The 19064-nt window shown below is 31.9% G+C and overlaps 1 protein-coding gene and 1 long non-coding RNA gene across 2 annotated transcripts; both read left to right on the forward strand.

The window, feature by feature from the left end:
* Positions 1–1164: 1164 nt before the first annotated feature.
* On the forward strand, positions 1165–2066 carry LOC126738941 (uncharacterized). Its single transcript, XR_007661493.1, has 4 exons — positions 1165–1321; positions 1446–1544; positions 1633–1809; positions 1876–2066. It is a non-coding gene; the product is annotated as an uncharacterized LOC126738941 (long non-coding RNA).
* A 9497-nt stretch (positions 2067–11563) lies between these two features.
* Positions 11564–17654, forward strand: LOC126738927 (ragulator complex protein LAMTOR1). The gene is made up of 5 exons (XM_050444412.1): positions 11564–11775; positions 11838–11917; positions 15345–15434; positions 15501–15714; positions 17164–17654. Exons 1-5 carry the CDS (start codon positions 11728–11730, stop codon positions 17257–17259), a joined length of 528 nt encoding a protein of 175 aa, XP_050300369.1. The 5' UTR covers positions 11564–11727; the 3' UTR covers positions 17260–17654.
* Positions 17655–19064: the final 1410 nt, after the last annotated feature.

Here is a 19064-nt window from a genome sequence, read left to right on the forward strand (position 1 = left end):
GCTGTTGTGTATTTTAAATTTAATTTTAATTATTCATTATAATATTTAGGAGAGAAAATAAATATAAATTTCAAAATAGTTTTACCACTAACCCAAACTTTTTAATTTTACTCTCCATACATGTTTTACTAACAATGTAAGCATCTTTGGGGAGAAGATTAAAACTGGAGTTTTGAGTAAAAAGTAAAGAGTTCAGTGATGGTGTTAAATCAGTTTTGTGGTTTGAATGTGATGCCAAAGTTTTTAGCCTTAGGAAGAAATAAAGGTAGTTGAAAAGTACAGCATTTTTAGTGTTTATTTTGCTTGATCTTGAGAGTCTTTCTAAAAACATCCACTTTGGTCCATAGGTCATGGTACTGATTGTTTCATTTAAAGATCACTCAACAAACCCACATTTCCTAATGTAGTTTCCTGTTTCAAGGTTCAAAGAAAATTTAAAAAACTCATAAATTATAAAAGCTATTTGAGCAGATTATTTATTTTTATGTTGACTTAAACTTCTGTCACTTATGGTGCAGAGATCTGTACTTTTTTGGCTTGACTTTGAAAGAATTTTTAATAAATAAACTTTAAAGCTACTTTTAGCTTTTGATCTCTACAATTATAGGGAAAAGAAATATGTTGCCTTTTTGCAAGACTTTAAATATTCAGAGATTGTTTAAGTCAATAAAAACTGATCAAAATGCATTAAAACCAAGATTATTATTAAAGCATTATTATATTGTTATACTACCTTAATTAATAAAATATCGTAAGCTTGTGTCGCTTGCATTTTATTCTATAGCGAAACTCTTAAAACAGTTACCAAAAGATTCAGCAGTAATATTGTAAGTCCCTTACGATATTTTGTTTTTTTAATCGTCATGTTTCGCGCCAAAATTAGGGTTAGAAATATCACAACCGCCCAAAATATTCATATAAATAAACGTATCCACCTGTCGCTTACGATATTTTTGTTTTGTTTGTCATTATGTTTTGCGCCAACATTAGGGTATGAAATATCGCAACCGCCCAAATATTTGTAGAAATAAACGTGGGTCGCTTACGATATATTGGAAATCGTGGTATATCAGATACGTTGGTTCTCGTCGGATGTTAAATAATCGTAACGACCAAACTAAATCAGTTTTTTAACCCTCCTCGTGGAAAGCGGACGTGTTTTCAGTGTGTTTTGTTGTTATACTGTTATTGATTTATCCTAAAAATGTCTAGGGGCTTACGGTGTCTGAATTTATGTATTAAAAGTAAAGAAGCTGTTGAAACCCTGAAATTGCGACTCACAAACGAAGAGTTTTCCGAAGGAACAACAATGTCTCAATAGGTACGTTATTTTTAAATTAAATTCGCGTAATAATAATAAATTAGAAAAATTAATTAACTAAATTCATGTTGTTTAATTAACAAATGGTGCCATTTTGTTATTGTAAATAATTATACATTTTTAGACGTTGGCGGTACTCCCACAAACAAAGGGAGACGAATCTAAAGATGCTCCAGACCCCATGACTATTCTTGACAATGTTAATGATAATGCTTTTTTTGAGGTAAGCAACTGAAAACTCCAACCATAATACGTCGTATGCACAATCTTATAAAGTAGGCAAAACGGAAAACAAAATTTGATTTTTTTAGCAAAATCCAGAATTATCCTTTCAACCCAAGCCTGATCAAGAAATTATTGTTAATAAATTAGCGGGACATGAAGCTACGGTACATTCACAAACAAACGGAGACGAACCTAAAAATGATCCAGAAACAATTATGACCTACACTATTCTCGAAAATGTTATTGACAGTGTTATTTCTGAGGTAACTGTGAGAACTCCACTCTAACAAGATGTATGCAAAATCCAACAAATATTGACCATTTTTTAGCAAAATCCAGAGTTATCTCTGCAACCCAAAGGTGATCAAGAAGTTATTATCAATGAACCATTAGCAGGAGGAGCCGCTGAAACTACCGACCTTGATAAAGACAACATCCCTATTATTATTATACAACCAAATGGAACAGTTGTTTCTAATGAGGAAAATAGTATTGCCATGAATTCATTCAGTGCTGCGGTAGGTAAGGATAAAGCTAGATACATCAAACACGTTATGTGTGTTTCTTTTAATAATTGCTTAATTATTAATAAATTTCAGCTGACCTCAATCTTACTGGTGTATCAGACCTTGACTTCCTGACGAACGAAAGTGTTCTGGAACCATCTTGCAATAAAACAATAAATGCTGAAATTATGACGTTTCCATTCGATAATAATAGTTATGATCCCGAGTCTAAGGTAACTTCTTTTGGTACACACATTCTTTGCTAAGATTAACACTAATAAATTATTTCCTAATCACCTTTTCTAAACCACAGTCAGGACATTTTTCTTTTAGCAAACAGTGACAACTCTTCAGAACAATAAATCCACAGATGATAAACAAGCAATGGCTATGAATATTGACAGAGAAGATAATGATAATAATGAAAAAGACATTATTTCAGAAGATTAAAGCAGTGATTGGGCTAGCACTGGTTTGTCCAAACATAAAATCAAAAAACCAAATAAAAGGCTAGAAAAAAAGAAACTAAATCATCAGTTCTATCAAATGAAGAGGGAACAAAAACAAACATATTATCTCACCCTTATCTGCAACCCATTGGACAGAGTGAGATGTACTCCTAAAATCTTAAATGGAAAGGAGAGTTCGAAAGATTTATCACCTTAAAGCTCTTGAAAAATACTTTTCAAGGCATAAAAAGCAACATTTCAGAAAACTAAATAAACACACTATTTCGAATTTTTTATTATTATTTAATTAAATGTTTACAATTGTTCTTGATATGTTGATGTCAAAATAACGGAAATCTTCTTTTCCGTTGTTTTGAGGACAATAATAAAGCCCATTTTCAAATTCTTCACGTACACTTACAAATGTTTCTCTGGATATATCACGGCATTCCCCAACTTTATCCTGTTTAAATTGTAGTACTCTTCTGTAAAAGCGTTCTTCTAAAGATAAATGTCGGTGTATGTTTCTCTGATTTTTATGGATTCGTAAACGTTCATGACCAGAATTCAAAAAAATTACATTAGGTTCATTACCCTGTATATTGTTTATATTTGGCTTTCGGACTAGGAAAATTTATAGTGAAATCTATTTGAAAAAAAATGTGGTTCGGTTTAGGTAAAAACTCCGCACTGTTGCACTGCCAATGGTTTTTAGATTTAGCCTTGAGGGAAAAATTCCAAAACTTGCTGTTAGTTGAGGTTATGTTTTACGTTACTTCCCTTAAAATTCAGTTTTGTTTATATGCAATTATTTACCAAATTCTCTAAATAATAACCGCCATGTTTTCTACTTGGGATAGGAACTAGAGCCGCACGACCTGCTATAGCTCGTGCGGAACTGGGTGCACTCAGAGCAAAAAGTGCCACCTTTGAGCCCTAATGGATTATACAAACCTGCACTAATTACACCAATGTTACACACCGACATTTTTTCCCCAATAGATTTCGCTATTAACATAACCTCATTTATTTTTTATAAAAAATCTGATATGGTACATTATTTACCAATATTTATGGAACACCGGAACACCCTGTATACTTGCTGCCATTTCTTTATTGGTATAATTTGCCATTACTGATATTCAGAAAAATAGCGTGGAAACGAAATAACTTCAATAAATAGTTAAAAATCAAATAAATGACGCGCTATGAGGGTTTTTAGCAATTTGATATTTAAAATCACAGGTCGTTGCCCATAGCAACGTCCAATAAGAAACATGCATAGGCGACTCTGCAACTTTATTTGCGTTAAATAAAGACGCGTTACGGCACTTTTTTACTCCCATTTACTTTTTAAACGCGTTAAAAACATGAGTATTTCTTAAATTATTTAAATTTTTAACTTTTCATACTTCTGATAATAAATCTGATCCCTTAATTTGCTTGCAATCGATGAACAAATATTTTCATAGCGCATCAGATTTTTAGAAAAGTAAAATTGTTTTTATTTTTTTAAGCAAAAACCATGCGTCGGACGAAAAAAACTAAGAGATCAAATTTGCTAAAAAGTGATTGAAGATTTCAAAAAGAATTTTTATTTTAAGAAAAAGCAGTGGCGTAGTATTTTTTTTACTAAAAATATTCAATAGAAGACTTGTAGGGACGCTTCTGGCAGAGAAAATATTTTTTTTGCACACCAAAAACATGCGTCTTGATGCATAGAACACATGTACCAAATTTCATGAAAATGTCTAGAATATTGTTTAATTATTAAAAAAAGTTAGTGAAAAAAAGTGTTCCCTTTTTTCTGTGTCACCCGGTATATATATATACCTACACACTCAACAAAAAGACGTAAGAAATCTTATTTATATTGTATATATTTTCTACTGTTTATTTTCATTTAAAAAGTCTCATTAATATTCAGACCTAAACTGGTCTCCTAGTGGCGACGCTTTCTTATACAGGGTTTCATTTGAAAACTTCCCACAACATATTTATCGAAAACCACTGTTAAAAAAAAACGCCGAAATACGTCAAAAGGCTTGACAAGGGGGACAACTTTCTAACCTAAAATTACTTCACCCCCTTTCACCCTCTGTCCCCCAGGGTAATCCCCTTAAAAAATTTAAATAACAACCTGAATTTTTTTCCGCATTCTTTTCATCAACACAGATATCCTGGGCGAACTGTATTTCTCATTATACCTGCTTAGTTATTTATAGTTGCTAAGGAAAATAAAGAATTTATTTTGCCGTCAGTTACATTTGTGACAGTCTTGGAATAGTGAAAATTTATTTGTTGAATTGAAGATTTTACTTCCAAAATAGTTTACACACTAGCCCAAAGAGTGGGAATTATTCTAATTTATGGTGCCCAAAATCAATGTGCACGGCAAACTGCCGTCACGTTTAACGCCAGACATCCGGAGAAGATAACTTCGCATCGCGCAAAGGTATGTTTTGGACCTTGTTACTAAGTTTACTGAAACTGGATCTGTTGCAAATAAAAAACGTGATCATCGGCGAATTTTGGATGAAGCCGCTCAAGTTGAAGTTTTGGGTCATTTTGGAATAAATCCTAATACTTCATTACGCAAAATTGTTGCTGCCACTGGTACTTCATTAGGTTCTGTTCACACAGTTACCAAACTTCATAAATTTAAATGGAGACATTTATTTGGATATGTTGGAAAATACCATCAATCTGCTTATCAATAAATCCATTGAAAACCAAATCGATGATGATGGAAACCCTATCCTTCGCCCTATAGCCTGCTAGATCTCCTGATATAACACCGTTAGACTTTTTTCTATGGGTTTGACTTTTTTCTATGGTATTTCTATGGTCATTTGAAATCTATTGTGTTTAGTCCCCAACCTGAAAGTTTGGATGAACTTCGTCAACGCATCATCGACAGCTGCCATGATATCCCACAACAACATCGGCTATATCATTGTTTGGCCAAAAACGGGCAACAACATTTTGAACACTAATTGAAATAAAAACTGATATTTTCATGTTTTTGTTTTCTATCTGAACAAATTAAGATAAACAAAGATTTTTCTAATTTTCTTGAAAACGAATCGACCCATTAAAAAAAATCAAACGTCAAAATAAAAGTTTTCGAAAGACCTTTTAAACAACCTATTACTCGATACCCCTTGCCATTTAAAAATTTTTAAGATTTTTTTTAAATTTTAAATATTTAAAATTTTAAATATTTAAGGGGATGACCCTGGCGGGCAATGGTTGAAAGAGGGTGAAGTAATTTTAGGTAAGAAAGTTGTCCCTCTTGACAAACCTTTTGACGTATTTCGGCGTTTTTTTTTAAACAGTGATTTTCGATAAATCCATGGTGGGAAGTTTTCAAATGAACACCTGTATATTAACTAACTACTATTTTGGTAATGCAATATAAATTGTAGATCTATTTTTCGTTTATTTATAAGAATAAAAATTAAATAAAAAAAAATAGTTGCCTTATAATTTATATCAAATATTTTTGCTTCTGTGTATAGTAGTTCTGCCAAAAATAATTTTGATTTATCTAAACAAATCTTTAAAACCAATTTTTGAATTACTTCTAGTTTTCGTATGTAATTCTGCCGTACCGTTCCCTAACCCACATACCATAATTTATATGAGAATGAATTAACGCATAATATAGGTCTTTAAGTTGTGCAAGAGTCAAAAAGATTTCAAAAAAGAAAGGCGTGATATCAAATATCTTATTTTGAACTCTTTGCTTATCCCAGCGTAAGTGTTTATCGATTATTATACACAGATATTTGATATTATCTGTTTGTGCTATGACGTGTATAAAAATATTTAAAAACTGAAACTCAGGTAAGCCAAACAAAGGGAAATGTTTTGCTTTGGTTCAATGTTAATTTATTAATTTGAAACCAATTAAATATATTATTGAGATCCAATTCAGCCAACTTCCTTACATGAGACCCATGTTTTTCCAGTATAAAAAAATCGCTGTATCATAGGCAAAGCTAACATGCAATCTGTCTCCTCCAATCGCCTGTAAGTAAATTATTGATATAAATAGTAAATAAGAGTGGTTCCAAAACAGTACCCTGAGGTACTCCATGCGCGATGGTTTAACATCATTCTTTACTTTGTCTAATTTGACGTATTGTACTTTACCTGTTGCTTTGAAACAAATTATATACGATACCCTGTAGTACCAGTTTGATTTAATTTTTTTAATAAAGTTTTATGGCAGACCGTATCAAACGCCTTTATTAAATCAACAAAGATGCAAAGACATGGTATTGTTTTACCTAATGCATCATATATTTGTTCTATAAGGGCCGCTATAGCATCTTCTGCGGACATTCCCGCTCTAAAACCAAACTGGTTATTGGAAATAATAATTTGTTTTTCTAAATATTCAGTCACTATACGATTAATAAGATAAACTTATGCTTAATAATAATAAACTATTTATTATCCACTCATTTTTTGCATTTTTTGTATTACTTTGTTTTATAATTTTTGTAATTCTAATTCTAGCAATATAATCTTTTACATTATTAATAAAATTTGACGTTGCGATGTCAAGACTTGGGCTTTGATAAACGCTGGTCCATGATTCCTGTTCTAAAACGGATCTCAATTTTTTATAATATAAGTTTTTGTTTTTCCACCTGCTAACTTATCACTTGTTTGAGTGACATCACTATTAAAGCAAAAAGCAATTGAGTAGTGGTGGGTAATTTTATAGTTGACGCTCTTATAATCCTCTATGTATGTTTTATTGGTTTTAGGTAAGTCCAAATTAATATCACCGGTAATAATATGTTTCTTTCTAAAATCTTTTTCTTCTGAAGATACTCAGATAATTTATCAACAAAGGTGTCTTCATTTATTGCTGGGGATCTATACAGTGAGGATGCGTAAGTTGGAACAAATTCATTTAAAATTAAGGGGTGTATTCGAAAAAAACCCAATAGAAGCTTAATATATTTTACTTTACCAATAAATCCAAAGGAATGCTCTACCTGAATGTCTTTCGATGCCATACATTATAATACCATCGCACTTATTAAAGCTTCCTTCATTATAAATTGTAGTATAGTCACTTAACCCAATAACTCCTATGTCATAAACAGTGTGTGTCTCTGACAGAACTATAACCTCAAAATTCCTCTTAATTTGCTTTAAAAAGCTCAGCAATACGTCAAGGTTGGTCTTAATCCCGCAAATATTTAAATGAAGAATTTTGACATTATAGCTCTCAGCAGTATCATTAAAAAAATCAAATTCTTGACTATACTGGGTAACACCGTTTGTTCGTTGAATTCTCCAATAAATGGATGCATCAAACAAAAATAAAACCCTAGATAATATATAATATGTATACAAATATCCTTTAAGGATCTAATTAGAGTAAAAGACTAAAATCTAAGACATTCAAACTTATAAAAGAATAAGTAAACCACAATTACATATTTTTGCCCTTATTAGTTACTTTGTTTTGCATTGGAAGTTTATTGCTTGTAGAGCCGGATCTACTTCCGATTCTAGTTGGAGTATCATTCAGCAAAGCACCCGCAATATTAAAACATCCCATCTAAGCGATTGCCTTAACCGTGACGTTATTTGACATTTTTGACATTAACCGTTGGTTCCTACCAGACTAACGCTTTAGCAGGCTGCAGTTGAGGAGTTCAGTGTTGTGCTCAAACATTTCCCGTGACGGAACCCTTTTAAAAAACTAAATTTTTAATGGAACCCTAAACTCTAAACTAAAAGCAAAAGCAGTTATATATGAATTGTTTATTAATAATCATACAAAAAAAGATAGATACAGTAAGTAGTGAGTTAGTAAGCATCTAAGTTACTGAGTTAGTAAGCAACTAAGCACTAAGTTCATTTAATGCGAGGCATGTAATTGTTTTTTATTCCTTATCAACTGGGTAATGTCAGGCTTGATAGAAGAAAGTTGAATTCTCATGTCTGGTTCGGCATCCAGTCTATTGCGGTATTTTATTTTTGTAGCTGTATATGCTGAAAATCCCGTTTCACACAAATACGTTGTTGGGAACGGCAGAAGAACATTCAAAGCTTCTGTGGCAAGTTGTGGATATTCATCACGAACCCTGCACCAAAAATCATTTAGTGAAATTGTCTTGAGCAATGATTCCATGCTTGTATCTGATGTCATTTCTAGAAATGATTCATAGATCTGATTTGACGTTTTGACATTTGACATTTGAATCCATGAGTTTATTTTCAGTTTTGTATTCTGTTCTTCAGGACATGTTCTTCAAGTAAGATTCAAAAGTCCCTCGCAGATCATTGAGATATTGCACCAATTCAACAAATATTTCATTTTGAAATATTTCTGTATGACTAAGACTATCGTGACTAAGGAACTCACTTGGCAATGCTTTCGATTTCTCTCTTACCAAAACAAGTAATCCAAAAATCTAATTTTCTTTTAAAGGTAGTTATTTTGTTGTTAGCATTGAAAACTGTTGTCTGTTTTCCTTGTAGTGACAGGTTTAATTCGTAAAGTTTTCCAAACATCTGTCTGCTAAAAATGCTAGTCTAAATAACCAGCTTTTATCGGAAAAACTTTTAAATTAAAAGGAACATCTGTAAGAAAAGCTTCTAATTCTATTCTTAGTTCAAAAAGCCTTGTCAAAATTTTACCCTGAGACAACAATCTCACTTCAGTATGGAGCAATAGTGTTTTATGATCGCTACCATAATCTACACATAATCTTGAGAACAATCGGGATTGTAGTGGACGTGACTTGACAAAATTAATTATTTTTACTGACACATCAAGAACCAATTTTAGATTTGGTGGCATTTTCTTAACCGCGAGTGATTGACTATGCAGGATGCAGTGGCTGGAACTCCAATTTGGCGCTTTCATTTTTATTCGTGATATTGCTCCTGCTGTTCTACCTGTCATTGCCTTGGCTCCATCGGTACAAATATCAATGCAATCATTTCAATCGAGTTGGTTTTTTTCAAAAAATATGTTAATCGTGTTAAAAATTTCTTCTCCGGTTGTGTTAGTAGGCAGCGATGAGCACATAAGCAAGTCTTCTTCGAGTGAATGTCTATATGCAAGTCCAGCAACATCAGTCGACTCATCCATTTGCAAGACGAATTTGTTATTTTGAAGCCGTGAAACCAGTTCTTGTTTTATGTTTGCTGCGATATCCCCAATTCGGCGCGTAACTGTATCGTTCGAAAGCGGCACTGTAAAAAGATGCTTCACACATTTTTCGTCAAGCATACATTTTGTTATGTCTACCACACATGGTTTTATTAGCTTTTCAGCGATAGTGTGCCTTCTCCTTCTTGGGCAATGCGGTAACTAATCAAATACGATGCTCCCGTGGCCTTTTCATTCACAGTCTGAGTCGCACACGTCATAGTTTTTTTGGCTTCTTTATAATTGTTCTTTTTTACGTAGAAAAAATTCTTTATTGTTGTTTTTGAAGTCGGGATGTACAGTTTCTAAATGTTGGCGCATCTTAGCAGGTACCATCGAACTATTGGGAAGAAGTTTGCTGCACAACATACAAAGAGGTGAGCCGTTGGAATCAACAAATCTGAGATTAATGTATGATTCGTTATACTTTCGTCATTAGATCTTTTACTACTTGAACTTGAAACCATAAACTAGAACTTGACGTCGTCATATCACCTTGATTTGAATTTGACGCATCATCCACGCGAACCACATTTTTTGCAACACCTTTAAGCCAGCGCTCCATTCTTCTTTAACACTAATTTGATTTGGTCAATTTTATGACAGATAGTATCTCTTGGCGCACGAAATACAAGATTTTACAACCACTACGAGCAACAACAAGACAAGCGAACATAAAATACTGAGCGCGGTGTGAGTAAATTTTGCGGCACGTTGCTTGATTAATAAATTCTTTGCGCCAAACAATCCTCCTTTATATTATATCAGCAACCATCGAATCATCTCGAATTCCTCAAAAACTTCGGAGAGCCAGAACATTTTCTCCGAAGTACGCGTCGACGCACGAGCACGAGAAACAGCGCGACGAACCGAGGTCATTCGATTGCTTATAGTCCGGGGGCGAATGGTGGCGTTCGAGTAACGCTGTAAAATTTCGATGTAATAGGTCGGGCATTTACTTAATAATACATATATTAAATTTTCGTATATGTACCAGTAACACCTATAAGTAGGCGTTTCGTTTTGGTTGTTTATTTTTATCTTAGGTAACTTTATAACCCTATAAGAGGTTCACTTTAATACATGCATTCATTTATTATGACTGCTGGCGGAGCCTTACCGGAGGTTTCGCGGAGCACCGGGGCTCCGCGGAGCAAACTTTGAGTAACGGTGGGCTAATTGATACATAATCACGGATCCGTTGAGACCACGTGATTGCTATCATTAAATAAGAGACTCGAAAAAGGTTTCACGAACTTACGTAAAGGAACACACTGGTAGAAGTTGGTTAATTCAAACTTTATTCCGTATTTTTGGTCCGTTGTGCTATTTGATTTCTATTGTTATTTTTGAATTTTTACCACATTTTTTAACTAGTTGTTATTTTGTACCATTTTTTTAGAATGCCGAGTTTTGGTTTGACTCCGGGTTCCGCATATTTTAAATGTGACCAAATGTGAGGAGAACCAGTGTTTTACTTTTGAGCTGGGTTTTACTTTCGAGAACCCTTTACAATTAAGGCATAAAAATAGGTTGAAGCAATTGTGGGAGGTCAAAACTGTAAATACCAAAAACTCGAATAAAAATATAACGTCATTTTACGGATACGCTTGTCTTTAGTGAATAAAATAAAAGTCACGGATAAGCTTGACAGCCCCACGTATTTGTAATTACGTACCAATGTGGATTTAGGCACAGTCTGTGTGTTCTGTTTGTCAATTATATGATTCGTCGAGTTCGTTGTAGAACTCGACGAATCATACATTGTCCGAAATCGCGAACTGCGCATCGTTTGTAGCGAGCTTTATACACGGTATCGAATATTGATGGCTTCTGCCTTGTCAAAGAAAATGACAGATACCAGATGATTAATCAATCTGAAGACTGAAGTCATAGATGTATTTGAAAATATTTATAAATTTTGTTACAACAATAATTATATGAATTGTAAACGTCCCATTAAACTGATCAAACATCAAATCTTATTAAAAAATAAAAGCCACAAAAACAAAGCATTGCACACATTTGCTATAAATAATGGGATGTTGCTGGAGCTGGTTTTGCAAAGATGATAATTCTTTACAAGTATGATATTGCATGTTATTGATAACAGTTTATGTTTTTAAAATTCCTATTTTGGCTTGCAGAATGAACCGAATGAAAGAACACACCTTTTAGTAGATCCCGTATCAAACAACATTAATATATTAAATCAGAGAGGTCACAGGTAAAAGAAATATCTATTTATTTTATTTATTTATCAACAGTATCAATTTACATTATACCTATAAAAATATAATTATAAGTTATATCTTTAAGTTTAGTGAAAAGCATAACACTCCATATCACTCAGTATAAAAAGTCCATATCATGTTACTCAAAAGCACAGTAAGTAATAAGTACATCAGTTAACATAAATTACTAACAAGACTAGGATTGAAGAAAAAACAGTTAACAAAATTTGGTTTAGTTTTTGCCTAAAAGTACTAAATTTAGAGTCAAACAGATTTGTTCGTCCTAGCAGGGCATTAGCTCTGCAAACCAGTTGTGTAGTAGGTTCATTCATGCTATAATTAGTGTGGTGAAGTGATATTACAAAAGTTTCAGACCGATTTTAAAAAATGACAATAACTGAGGACATCTATAGATGTATTTATTATAAGGTGAATGTAAAAAAACATTATTTCAATAAATATAAAAACACCTATTTCTCCAGAAAATTTCTATTTTTATTTGGTTTTTTAAAGAAACCTTTTGAAAGTGTATTTGTATTTTAAAAAATTTGGAAATTTGAAAGAAATTGATGTATGTCATCTCTTGGCAATATATGTGACAATTTTCATTTTAACTAATCTACCTTAGTTCTTTTATAATAATAAGTGAGCCTGCTTATTAGGGCCTAATGCATTTACTTTTGTTTCGTTGTTTGTTTTTTGTGTGGTCTCTTGGGAAAAGAATGGATGATATGTTTTTATTTGTATCCTATTTGTTTTTTTTATAAATGGCTTAAGGGTAAGTCTGCTTCATATTTACATAGAAGGATTAGATTCTGTGCATAACCCAAGTATTAGAAGAAAAAATTTGCTTACTATCCCGGTGCCCTATAATGAATTGCTTTAAATGTCATTTTTCTATGAATAAAGTCAAACTGAAAGTCATGTTTTTCACACCCCACCATGTGCAAATTTTGTAGTATACAATCTTCGCAGACACTGACCTTAAAGGTAGTTACAGGAATTTCTGGTAATCATTGGTATCTACGATTGTCACCATGGAAACCAGACACAACAGCATTGCCAGCATTGTGTGTGGTCAAATATTTATCAGTGTTGTAATTTTTGAAAAGTTAAATATCAATTCAACTTAAATATCAGATTTCCCTTAATTTTTGGGTAATGACTCAATGGTAATCAGAGACCCAATCATATTTATCTGAGTACAATTCTCTAAATATTAACAGAATTATGCCATAAGTTACACTTGCCATGGCTCATGGCAATAAACCATCACACCGGTGTGCAAAGAGCCTTTTTCACAATATATTTGTTACACAATATACTATTTCATACTGGGTTGCACACTACATTAATAAGTTGTATGTTCAAATAAATGTTATGTTGACAGAAAAAACTTTTAAAGTTAACATTAAGCTGCTCTTCCTTAGATAATTATGTGTATTAGTGATTTTATTTTTTTTATGATATGTACTTAATTGAATTTAAATTTTTATTCCTAAAAAGCTTTGAATGTTATCAGAAATGATTATATAATTTCCTTTATCTTCCCTTCTCCTCATATTTTCTTTCATAACCTGATCCTCTTCCCGCTTTTCCACTGCTTATGTTCTTTCTTTTTCAATAAAATTATTAATTTTAATAATAATCCTAAATATTATTGTTATTATTATTATTTATGGCTTTCACAGAATTCAGGGAAGCTTTGGTGTAAGAGATATTACTGAAAATCTGTATATTAGGGTCTGTTGGTCACCTTGTATTATTAGCTTTTTGTAGTTAGAAATTCTTCGATTTTTTTTGTTATTGGTAAATGGTGAAAGACTCAATATTTAGTCAAATTTTCTGACATTTAATTATTAATTAGATGAATTTTTTCATTCTGTAACAGCTGATATATTTTTTAGTTTTATATTCTGTGATTAATAGTTTATTGGTTATTATTATTATTATCAGATTTCATGCCAAACGGCAACCGCATTCCCCCCTGGGAAAATCGTTCACTTATCCCAGATATCTGAAGGATGAAGCTCTGGTGGAGTCCTTTACATGTTATCAGACTCTGTTTTTTTAACTTTATTTACAAAAATAAACTTAGACTAAAAGTACATGATGTGTTTTTTTAAACTAGTTGATGTTATCTGCGTTTTCAATTAACTTTCTGATGCTTCGAGATGTGGATAATAGCTTCGACTTTTGCATCAGCTTATAGATGCTTTCCTTAAGGTTGAGCAGTTTAATGTTCAGGCTCTATGGTATTCTTCTCAGTTCGATCAGGCTCTTTGGTATTACTCCTGTTGTTGACACAATAATTGCAACTGTCTGCACTTCTCTTTTTTCCCATTGTCTTCGTATCTGGTGTTCTAGATCCCTGTACTTAACAATCTTTTCATTATGTTTTGCTCTTCGGTTGTTATTATTGGGAATAGCTACATCAATAAGGACCGTCATCATAGAAATTTCATCGATTAGGATGAGGTCAGGCCTATTGTTACTTACTTGTTGGTCTTTGAGTACAGTACGATCCCAATACAATTTGTGTTGGTCATTTTCAAGAACTGGTTCCGGCTTATAGATATAATATGGTATCTTGGCTGCCGATAAGAGGTTTAGTTTTTCTGCAAGCTCTTTATGCAGTATCTTTGCCACTAGATCATGTCGTTCTTTATATTCCGTTGGTGAAAAAGTTTGACATCCACTGGTGACATGCTGAATAGACTCCGTTGTCTCACATCCATACCTACATCTGTCACTTTGTACCATCGGATCACCTACGATAAACTTAACTAACAAACTTTACTAAAATAAAATTTAAAATAATTGAGCTCTAACCTCGAACACCAGCCTACTGTCGCGGCAGCGGCGTTGCAATATCTCGCCTGTTAGGAACTTTATATCTGTAGTGATTCATTCGTCAATCTGTGTATTTTCCGTTCTACTAGTATATATGTATTTATAAGTCTTATGGTACGCACTGATAAGGTGTCGTTTTTATATTTTACAATACAGTTTTAATTGAGCTCAAGAAGAAATAACAATAAAATAATTTTTCAAAAGTATTCGAACTTCTATACAAAAATATATAAAACCATTCATATTAGCAATAAATTCTCTCAGCAAAAACCTTGTAGGATTTTCTCCAGAAACCTATAGAGCAACTCAATTTAAAAAACAACAAAACAAGTCACACAGGTACAAAGATTACTTCTCTGCCCAACTAGTGCCTTAATGTTAGCTTTGTAACAACAAAGTTCAAAAATTCCAAAAAAACTGCTAAATTTCTTTTTATATTACAATCATTGGATATTTAATTGAAGCATTTAGTTTCGTCCGGAATCTCCATTCTTTTTTACTCGTTAACAATATTAAAAAAAAACTGTCTTGATATTACTAACAAATGTAATTTTATTTATATTTTAGTGATACCTTTTTAAGTGGGGATTTAAATGATCTCCCAAAAAAGACTGATGAACAATCTGCGCTAACCAGAATCCTGCAAGAAACCGCCACGTAAGTAAAATAATTTATCCTAAGTACACTGCTTAAAAATTAACGATGTTTGGTTTTTGTCTTTAGTAACGTAATAGATGTAGCAGCCCTAGATTCTCATAATCTTCAACAACATGAATACCTAGAGAGAATAAAATTGTACAATATTAGGGTACAACAGGTGCTGTCGGCCAACAAGAATACCATCTCCAACAAATTAAAAAGTTGCGTGCTTGTTGACGTACCAGTACCAGAAAAAATGCTTGGTGCTCCTTTATTAGGTTTTGAGGACAGGGAATTGGTAAGATTATTTCAACCAATATAGCTTAACTTAATACTTTATTGCGCCTTTGTTACACCCTTTTTCTTTAAACTGTTTAAACGTTTTTAGTTCTTTTGAAATGAAAAGGAAAAAAATCTAATTAGTTATTTACTAAGAGCTAATAAAGATTAAACAGAAATCAAAAATGAATAACAAGAGCTACAATAAAATATAATATTTATTAAAACTGCAAAAAAGTGAGAAGCTCGATTTTGTCGGAAGTGAATAAGATCTTGCAAAATTATACATGTATAGTATTTTTCAGTTTTAAATAAAATTAATTAAACCATCCATTCTTCTATTGTTAGGATCTCCTTAATAAAATATTGTCCAAATGTTTACCTTCTTTGAATATTCTCTTGGTCTTTGTTTTCATCGCAAGTCTAGTAACAGCAATTTTATTTACTTAGATGCCCATTTAGAAAAAAACATTTGTCTTTAAAACAAATGTTGCATAAGAGATTTGTATATATTAATTTATTAAAATAAATACTTTGTTACTATAAAATGATGGAACGTTCTTAAATTAACATCTTGTATATGGAAAGCACTTAATTAATTTTTTTCCTGTTCTTTTAAGATTGAAAGAAATTTGTGAAATTACGTATGTTTGTGATACATATTTTGAAAAGACATTAATTTTTTTTTCCTTTTTAAATTTGAGGTAGAAGTTGTACGACAACGGAATTTTATAAATCTTACTGGGCCTGAAAATTGTCTACTTTAAAGATTAAGTCCTAAAGTCTAATAAACAATATTAAAGTGATTATGCGGCGGTGTATAATAACTATATAGTCGTCATTTATATATTATAGAAGAGAGATTTCAAATCTTGAGGTTTGATTTCTGTCCTTAACCCGCTATACTTCACCTCTACATCTATTGGAGGGACGTTAATGTTTGTACCATGCATTATAGAAAGAATTAATATGTTAGTAATTAAAACATAATTGGAGACAACTATCACGTATTTCTTTCAATTGTACAAAAAATATTTAATGGGAAGTTAACTTATGACGAGAATTAACCAGAATCTTTTATGTATGTTATTTCTCCACAGAATAAGTGTTTTACGTATAAACTTTTGTCCAAAATTTGTAACACATATTGCGATTGCCGAAACTATTAAATGGGATAAGATTTAAGCAATATTTTATGTAGAAAACATAAAATCTTTTTCAAATTTTATTTAGGTTTGTGTTACAAAACATCAACTTCCTTGTTGCACTCTGGTTAAAGACACAAAATAATTTCATTACAAATCTGGATAATGAATCATGTTACTTTTTTTCAATATTTCTAAAATCTTTATTCTTCTATTGAACCATTTTCATCCCTAACAGTTTTCGGGAACACAATATTTTATTTACCACCAATTTTAGACACTCTGGGCATTTTTTTGTTTATACTAAATTTATTATTTTTCAGATCACTTCAGCCTTTACGGCGGCTTTAAATGCTATAAATGACATAAAAGTGGACCATAAAGAGGACTTAGTAGTTCCATTTGGACTAAGTTGCTAAACGCACTATTTTATCTGTCTTATGTTAACCTGAAGTTTACCAGTGAAAACTTATTATTATAATTTATGGTGTAAAATAAAGTTAATACTCAACTTTATTGTTACGATAAAAATTATATTAATCACTGTAATTCGTTAGGTAAATTTGTCTTTGTATATAATATGAATGCGTTAATATATCACTAATTTTAAGAATAAAATTATTAAGTCACATAGCTTTAAGATAATAAAAGAGAAAAAAATTAAGTGAAAACCTAATTAATAGTTGATTTGTTTTTAATAGTAGTGTTTTTGTATCATATGTTAACGTATTGGTCTATTTTTTTAAATACATTTGGCCTAGATGGCTTAGTACTATCTGTGTAATGAAAAAGAAATAGATTTATTTACATAGAAGATTTGATTTTTATTAGTATACTACTCTAACCATAGAACTGACACTTAACGCTGCTCATTGATTTTTCTACTGGGGTGATTTCTTAAATAAAAAGTGATTGTACAGTGGCGTATTAATGTCTTTGTATTCGTTTGATATGAAGTTACTGTTTTTTTATATTTTTTCATTAATATTAAGATGTTTTCCATTTCTATTATATAGTTTCGGTCAGCCCTAACCCTGAATAAAGTTTAAAGGTACAGGGGAATAAAACAACATAAAAAATTGTAATCATCTCTCAATAATCTAATGTTTATGGTCACCTTTTTCAGATTTTTTTTGAAGCATTTATTTTATGCTCGCGGAATTGGAATAACGCTCCCCAGCGGCAGAATTGGGAACCTAAAAATCGTTTTCTGATTAAAACCTGGTGTCTAAATAGGATTTGTAGTGAAGGTATTTGGGGTAATAAAATGACATATTTAAAAAGAGAAACCCGTACTCTCAGAAATTTTAATGCAGATAATATTTTTTACAAAACTATTGTAAACAATAAAATAACATTAATTAATAATCTGATATTGAGCCTATTCGAGAGCCCAATAGCGTAAGGCTTCACCTTATGCTATAGCTTACAGCAAATTTAAAAATTTACCGGAAGCAAAGGCATAAAGCATTACAAAGTTTTAAAAAAACAAGTAGAATATTAGAACATTTAAAAGAAATTAAGAAACTTAGTTCATACTTGAAGTTCGACAGCCAAAAAAAGATATATAGATGCGTTTTTTTTTGTCAATAAACGAAATCCGCAGCATCTTTGGAATGCATTAAAGAATTTTAATATTTGTAAAAATAACAATTATTCATTGCCGCCATGTCTTTTCAACTAATGGAATGAATATTATAATAAATAATTTTTCTCAAAGTAATGCATCCCAAGATGACCAATTATTATCTCATTATAATGATGACCATTTTTTGATAAGGCCGAGATTCTGGCGTTAAATTAATGTAAGAGAACTGAATAAAAATTTAAATAATATAAGGCAGGAGTATTAAGGGTCTTCGATTTGGATGTGTTCCAACTTTTGTACCAACTCTCAGAGAATTTTCCCCGGCGTTTATATTTTCCTTCAAAAACATCATACATCTTAACTTTATCTTCTTTAGGCTATTCACACCAAGTATCTGGGCGGTTCGTAGACCAATACCTCACCCGCTAAACGATAAGCAAAAAAAGGTGAGCGCGCAACTTCAACACTGAGGACTAAGCTTACACTGAAAACTATTTATAAGGTACATGTGAGGCCAGTCTTTACCTATCAGACAATTCGAACGAATTATTTATCACGGGAATATCCTGGTTTGTTAAAATCACCTCTTTGTATAGTGATTTGGACGCAGACCTACTGCAAGAGCACGTATAAAAA

This window comes from Anthonomus grandis, chromosome 7 (assembly GCF_022605725.1).
Source record: "Anthonomus grandis grandis chromosome 7, icAntGran1.3, whole genome shotgun sequence".
Classification (NCBI taxonomy): domain Eukaryota; kingdom Metazoa; phylum Arthropoda; class Insecta; order Coleoptera; family Curculionidae; genus Anthonomus; species Anthonomus grandis.

Coding starts and splice junctions, on each gene's coding strand:
- LOC126738927 (XM_050444412.1), top strand. CDS start 11,728: ATGGGATGTTGCTGGAGCTGGTTTTGCAAAGATGATAATTCTTTACAA. Junction 11,918..15,344: donor TTAAATCAGAGAGGTCACAG/GTAAAAGAAATA, acceptor TTTATATTTTAG/TGATACCTTTTTAAGTGGGG. Junction 15,715..17,163: donor GTTTTGAGGACAGGGAATTG/GTAAGATTATTT, acceptor ATTATTTTTCAG/ATCACTTCAGCCTTTACGGC.